A 7,206-nucleotide genomic window follows, 5' to 3' on the forward strand; every position below is an offset into this window, starting at 1 on the left:
AGCCCTGGCTGTCCTGGAACTCACTCTGTAGACCAGGCTGGCCTCGAACTCAGAAATCCGCCTGTTTCGGCCTCCCAAGTGCTGGGATTAAAGGCGTGCGCCACCACCACCACCACCACCACCACCGGGCGGTACAGAAGTCCTTATCCCTAGCTGTGAATCAGAAGCACCCAGGAGCCCAGGCTTCATCAGGGGAATGGGACACCAGTGTTTCCAGAGAGCCTAGGGAACTCAGGAATGACTAAGAGCTATGAACTTAGAGACAAGGCCTTAGAAGGAGGCCTAAGGCAGGCCCAAGGAGGCAGTGGTGGCCATAGCATTGTAAGGCAGTATGGTCTCTTGCTGGCGCCTCAGCTCATCTTGGTTTCGGGAGATTGCTTGGCATCTCAGCTCAGCCAGAATGGTGCAGATGGAGTCTACAGAGTCTCCCCATCAAACTTGAGTTGGGGTACCACCTGCCCTTACCTATCTGTAGTCCTCAGTGCAATCCTTTGGGCCCACATATCATGTGTACCCCAGGAGAAGAGCCAGGGATTGTATCTGTGCTCAATGTAGTTACTGTGTCAAGGCCTCTGTCTGTCCCCAGCCATACGGTGAATCTCCTGGGGAACTTGCCCCTCAAATGTTTGGATGTCCTTCTTGCCCTGGAGCTACACGAAGGATCCTTAGAGTTTATGGGAGTTAATATGGATGTGATCAGTGCCCTCCTCGCCTTCCTAGAGAAGCGCCTGCACCAGGTAGGAGGGGGACCTGTTCTGTGGATACCCAGGGGCTTGGGCACCAGTTGTGGCTACTATTTCTGCACCATTGGTACTGGCAAGTAGAGCTCAGCTTGATGGTATATCTTGGACAATTCCTCCGATTGCTCTGTGGTGCGGCTAGATGGTAGCCACTCAGTCGGGCCCCCTCAGAAGCTTGCAGATACACTGTATGTGCGAACCCTCCTGCTGCTGAGTCCCAAAGAAAAGCAAGCTTCTCAGGGTTCTACTAAGGTGAACATTATCTTTTAGGTCTCTGTTAAGTGGTTCTCAGAAGCCTCTGGAGACAGGGTTTCTCTGTATAATCTTGGCTCTCCTGTAACTCACTCTGTAGACCAAGCTGGCCTCAGACTCACAGAGATCTGTCTGCCTCTGCCCCTTGAGTGCTGGGATTAAAGATGTGCATGGACACCGCCATCACCCTCAACTGTCCCTCTGAATCTTAAAGAGGCATAACCAAAAGTTATCTGACTCCTGTGGGTTTCCATGGGAGATCCAGAGGGCTAGTGATCTAGCCTATCCTTGTGGAGCCCCCACAGCTGAAAGCCATAGACTGAGATCCATTAGATCTGAGGAGCCATATTGCTGGGCAGAGGATGTTCAACACCTATGAGCTTGGTGAGGAGATGTGGCTGCCTGCCCCTATTGCTATGGCTGCTGGTGTTAGTCTCCAGGGAAATAATGGGAAGGCAGGGAAGGGACAGGTACACTGCTGTCCATGAGGCACTTTGAATAGGAAATCTGTCATTTGCTTTTGCTGTTTCCTGAGGGTACAGTGTCTACCTCAGATGTGTAGACAACTTCAAATGTTTTTTGTTTTGTTCATGGCCCTGGTTTATAGTTGTGACAGATGGTTTTGTTGTTGTTGTTGTTTTTGTGGGGTTTTTTTTTGTTTGTTTGTTTGTTTGGGATTTTTTTGGTTTTCGAGACAAGGTTTCTCTGTGTAGCCCTAGTTGTCCTGGAACTCACTCTGTAAACCAGAATGGCCTCGAACTCAGAAATCCGCTTGCCTCTGTCTCCCAAGTGCTGGGATTAAAGGCATGTGCCCACCACCACTGCCCGGCGTGGCAGTTGGTTTTAAAGAAACTAGTTGTTTGACCCGGGTCACAAAGTTTTCCAGAAGTGTGTCTGGTTTCCATCACTTTCTCTTCTTAAGGGTTTCATAGACCCTGTACAGGCAAAGATGAACTTGAACTTCTGACTTGCCTGCTTCCCAAGTGCTGGACCTACAGACTTACACCACCATGACTGGCTTCGATGTTTCTATACCTTTTTAAGCTAATAAATACCCAGCACTATCTTTGGCCCTTAGCTAACGTGGCCTCTTTAAAAGAGGTGGTTAGAACCATCTGGTGAAGTGTGCAGTGTAACTCCATACCTGGGGAGCATATGTCAGTGACAGAAGCCCTTCTGCAGACCCACAGGCTGAAGGAGTGTGTGGCACCTGTGCTGAATGTGTTGACAGAATGTGCCCGCATGCACCGTCCTGCCAGGAAGTTCCTGAAGGCCCAGGTACTTGGAGAATGAGATGGAGCTGGGGAATCTGGCCTGGGTCCTTTTTACAGGCTACTGGCTGCTCCAAGCCAACACTTAGAGACAGCTGCCTTCCTAGGTTCTGCCCCCTCTGAGGGATGTGAGGACTCGGCCTGAGGTGGGGGACCTGCTTCGAAACAAGCTTGTCCGCCTCATGACACACCTGGATACAGATGTGAAGAGAGTAGCTGCCGAGTTCCTCTTTGTCTTATGCTCTGAGAGTGGTGAGTTGGGGGAGCCCAAGCCCCAGGCCTCCCCTGCCTCAGCCATATTCACACATTGACCTCTGCCCTGGTCTTCAGTGCCCCGATTCATCAAGTACACAGGCTACGGGAATGCTGCTGGCCTCCTGGCTGCCAGGGGCCTCATGGCTGGGGGCCGAGCCGAGGGCCAGTACTCAGAGGATGAGGACACAGACACAGAGGAGTACAGGGAAGCTAAGGCCAGGTATGCGCCCCTAATGTGGTTCCCTCATAACCCCTATCCCCCTACCCATCCACTACCCAACCAGAACCAGTAGTACATAGGACAGGATAAGAATAGGACTAGATAAGACCTGAATTCAGGAACTTGTATTCTAATGACAAGTTATATCCTTGGTGTACTGAGGCCCATCAAGTGAGCTATCTAGTATCCAGGAGGTCCTGGGCAAGAGTTGTCTGGCTGGTGTTTGAGGGGGATCTCCCTTCTGAAGTCCCATCACCAAAACCAAAACCAAGAAGGTGGGTTCTTGCTAACCCAGCCCTAAGCATGAAGATGGAGACTACCTGCCCACGGAGCGCCACTTTTCCTATAGCATCACTAACCCATTTCCCATGCGCTGTTCCTGGGAAGTAGCATCAACCCTGTGACTGGAAGGGTGGAGGAGAAGCCGCCTAATCCCATGGAAGGCATGACAGAGGAGCAGAAGGAACATGAGGCCATGAAGCTAGTGAACATGTTTGACAAGCTCTCCAGGTATGTGTTCTGAGTAAGGCTTGAAGCTAAAAGACACGGGAATGATTCTGTTTTGTGAGCCCAAGGAGACTGGCTTAGAGATGACGATCCTAGTGAGGTTGTATTAGACATTTGAGATAACTTGCCCTAGAGGTAACCCTCTGGCAAAGAGAGGATACAGCCAGCATCCCTCTGGCAAAGGGTACAGTCAGCATTGAGCCCTGTTTCTAGACGGTGAAAACAAGGACAAGAAAGTGAAGGAGTGTCTATGTCTCAAAGCTAGTTAAGTGGTGGTTAGGATAGGGGCCTAGTTAATAGTTAACCTAGTCCAAGTAGCAGCCAAGAAATGAGCAAGAGCCCCTGCCCTGCCCTGCACACTAGGTCCTTTTCCCAACCACACTGCTTTCTGTGCAGGCACAGAGTCATCCAACCCATGGGGATGAGTCCCAGGGGTCACCTCACTTCTCTGCAAGATGCTATGTGTGAGACTATGGAGGGACAGCTCTCCTCAGACCCCGACTCAGACCCCGACTGAAGATGGCAGTGGCCTTGCTCCCCTTCAGAACTGGTGCTGCTTCCAGACACGTGCTGGGGTGCTGCCTCGAGAAGCCACGCCCCTCTCCGGCTGGGGAGCCCTTCTCTCCTCACATTTCCGTCATCTGCCTTTGGTCCAGTTTCTTGTGTTTAGGACTGTGGTAGTCTTACCCTCTGTGAAACTGGGAACTCACCTTTCATTTCCACAAGTGAAGTTGTTTCTTGGATGTGGCTGCAGCCATGGGCAGAGTTGCCCTGGCACATAAACAAACATGCATGTATGAGGGTGGTAATGGAGCAGGGTACACATGGTGTAAACATGACTAGGCTGGATGCCAGCCCAGAGCCCATATGTGGGGCATACGCTGTGTTTCAAACATTTTAGAATCTGCTGGAATTGTTTAAGTATGTCAGAAAACACACCAAGCATCACGGTTCCTGCTTCTGGCCCCAGTGAGCACAGGGCCAATGGCCTCTTCTAAATTGTTTTTGGTCCTGGCTCAGCCATCCATTGCAGTATCCACATACCCAAGCCTCACTGGTTGTGACAACTCAGTCACAACCACTGGTTTAGTAATTATGTGAAGGCAAAAAGTTGTAAGACAAGGTAAAATCTGAGATTTCTGAAGCACAGAATAAAGAAGAGTTTGGGACAAGACTGTGTATCTGTGAAATAGTTGGGTGAAAGGATATTAAATAGGAACTGATTTCATTCTATTTAACATTCAGGATTTCCTAGATCACCACACATCTACTGTCATTGGAGAACAAGGATAGAAAACAAGACCCCAGTCCCTGGAACCTTATTAGGTTAGCTACAGTCAAAAATGGGTTCTAACAGTAATGGGGTGCTCCTACCTGGCAAACAGCCTAAAACAGTTTCTGAGTAGTAGCCGAGGAGGAAGCAGCCTGTGCTTAGTCATGACTGCACATAGGACAGGAGAACCGAAGAGCCAGTGGGAGTTCCCAGGTAATGCCTGCCACTGGAAGCAGCAGCCTGGGCTGAGTAGTGGGAAGTGGCTTAGGGCGGGCTGGGCAGATAGGGATTCTAAAGGATGCAGGTATTCTTGAGGGACTGCAGAAGAGGGGCCTGAGTTAACACCAGAGTAAGTCAGGGGACAGATGGGCTCAGTCCTGTCATCCAAGAGGAGAACACCCACATAACCTGAAATATGTCAACACTTACTATCCCAAACAGACAAATGAAAGGATGCCAAGTTTACACTAAGTTTACACTAAGTTTTACACTAAGTTTATTTCATGCGAGAAATGATGTTTTAGTTAAAGATGCCACTTTGTAGATCAACGTGCTAGATTACCCTAGTGTGTCACCTGTCTGGTGACAGACACACTGTACTGCCCTCTTGGTAACTGTAAGGGCCACTGCCAGAAATCGGCATCCACACTACAAGCTTCAGCAGTGAGGAGGTGGCCAGATCGCATGTGAGTGGCCCCAAAGGTAGACTTCCTGGTCAGCTTTTCCAAAGGCAGCCTCAGAGAACCACTGCCAGGCCACATTTTGTGGTCTGGCCCACATTTGTAAACCTGTTGGAGCTGTCTTCAGCATGAGGTCTCCCTGGACATAGGATGATCTCCTGTGTGACTTTCCCAGGTGAAGGAGTCTTATTTGTCCTCTCCATTCAGCTAGAGGAGACAGGAGGTCAGTTAACATCACACACAGAGGCCAGCATATCCCAGGCATGGACCAGTCATTGAAGTAAATATTTTATGGAATAAACTTTTGTCTTTGAAATGAACAGGAAAAAAGATCCCAGAAGGCCTAGCACAACATAGGTGGCTAAATAAAGACTGTTTTCTAATAAATGGCACCTGTGTACAGCCCTAAGAGCCAAACATTGGAACAAAAAGATGTAATACTGGTGGTTATGTCTCATCTGTGGCAGCAGTAAATGCCAAGGCTGCTCCTTAATATGCCAGGCTTCTCTTCAGTCCAGTTTCATTAAGAGCTCAGGCTAAGCACAGAGGTTGGGAGCTTTTGCCAGTGAAAGTGAGACCGTAGGCCCAGAGCCACATAACATCAACTGGGATATATTCTAGTGAGATCCTCTGGGCAGTGCTGCACCTTTTTATAATAATCACATATAACATGGTTCTCACAGGAAATTATTTTCTGTGAGTCACAGGTACTATAAAGCCTACAACGCATAGTGTTCCCTGGCTTCCTATTCCCAAAGGCTGTAATGGAGAATGACACTGATTACCAAACCACCCCTGGTTAGCTCTGTCCCAGCAGACAGTTGTAGAGTAGGGAGCAAAAAGCAATGGTCTGTGGGAGCACCATCTCCTAAAGGCCAGCAACCACTGAGGGCAGCAGCCAGAGAGGATGCAGTCTGCTGGACTGGGCCCAAAGCTTAGCATTCGTACCTTTCCATGCTCCCGCTGCATGAGATCCTGCAGCTCTTGTGTCCACCCCAGGAGGTCCACCAGCCTTTCCACACCATGAACTACATCCCCTAGCTGGACCACATCTTTCCTTCGAGGACTCAGAGCAAATGGCCCTACCAAGTCTCGATTGATGAGCAGTCGGGGCACAGATTTCTGTACTGCTTCAGACAAGCTGGCAAAAGGCTCCACCTGAAAGATAACCCAAATGTGAAAGGCAGGGTGTCCATGCACATCAAGACATTGAGCACTACAGTCTAATTAGAGACCTTGGGGCAGGAGACAAGGCTGACACTGTGACACAAAGAACCCGCCACTTAGTTTCCAAAGGCTTTTACCCCCGGGTCTAGGTGATCCCTTTCCCATCTATAGCCTCTCTCTTCTACTTGGTGGGCCAACACAAGTCCTGACTTCTCCTACTCCATCTTCCCTCCCTGTCTACATGTTCTGCCTGCAAGCATCTAACCTTCTAACCTGCTCTGTCCACTCTACAGCCTGGGCCCTGCTCCGAGCTTCCCCTATACTTGCCCGACATAAGGAGCAGGCACCCTTTACCACCTTGCTACTGTCCCACCTCCTGGGTCTGCACCAAGAATAACAGTGGGAAATGAATCCATTAAGGGGTGATACCAAGCCTGGCTCTTATCTAAAAGGGAAAAGTCAGTCCTTACCTTTCACTACAGAACTTTGAAATGGATTATAGATTTAAATGTGAGCAAAACAGCTGTGGCGCCAGTATAATAGTAGTATACCTATAATCCCAGCAGTCAGAGAAAGGTCAGATGTTCAAGGTCATCCTCAGCTACACAGCAAGTTTAAGGTCATCTATGGTTACATAAGACCCTCACCTCAAAAAAATCAAAATAAGGGGCTAGAAAGATATCTCAGCAATTAGGAGCACTTGCTGCTAAGTTTGGTTCCCAGCACCCACCTGGCAGTTCACATCTCCAGTTCCAGGGTATTCAATGTCCTGTCCATAGGTACCAGACACACAGGGTGTACACATGTACATACATACAGGCAAACATTCATATATATATAT

The 7,206-nt window shown here is 49.2% G+C and overlaps 2 protein-coding genes across 8 annotated transcripts in view; one reads left to right on the forward strand and one right to left on the reverse strand.

Annotated features, from left to right (window-relative positions):
• The window catches only part of Ric8a (RIC8 guanine nucleotide exchange factor A), a 6,961-nt gene extending 2,544 nt beyond the window's left edge, over window positions 1-4,417 (forward strand). Inside the window, exons 6-11 of the mRNA XM_031388756.1 lie at window positions 587-737; window positions 2,175-2,270; window positions 2,371-2,515; window positions 2,594-2,738; window positions 3,129-3,248; window positions 3,642-4,417. Of these exons, the coding sequence (XP_031244616.1) occupies window positions 587-737; window positions 2,175-2,270; window positions 2,371-2,515; window positions 2,594-2,738; window positions 3,129-3,248; window positions 3,642-3,762 (778 nt within the window). The 3' untranslated portion in view covers window positions 3,763-4,417. The remainder of the gene's footprint in view (window positions 1-586; window positions 738-2,174; window positions 2,271-2,370; window positions 2,516-2,593; window positions 2,739-3,128; window positions 3,249-3,641) is intronic.
• Window positions 4,418-4,990: 573 nt separating this feature from the next.
• Window positions 4,991-7,206, reverse strand: part of Sirt3 (sirtuin 3) — a 23,882-nt gene continuing 21,666 nt past the window's right edge. For all 7 annotated transcript variants that reach the window (XM_031388758.1, XM_031388763.1, XM_031388760.1 and 4 more), the window contains 2 exons: window positions 6,147-6,356; window positions 4,991-5,405 (listed from right to left, as the gene is read on the reverse strand). In XM_031388758.1, the coding sequence (XP_031244618.1) occupies window positions 5,385-5,405; window positions 6,147-6,356 (231 nt within the window). In that variant the 3' untranslated portion in view covers window positions 4,991-5,384. The remainder of the gene's footprint in view (window positions 5,406-6,146; window positions 6,357-7,206) is intronic.

This window comes from Mastomys coucha, unplaced genomic scaffold (genome assembly GCF_008632895.1).
Source record: "Mastomys coucha isolate ucsf_1 unplaced genomic scaffold, UCSF_Mcou_1 pScaffold21, whole genome shotgun sequence".
Lineage (NCBI taxonomy): Eukaryota > Metazoa > Chordata > Mammalia > Rodentia > Muridae > Mastomys > Mastomys coucha.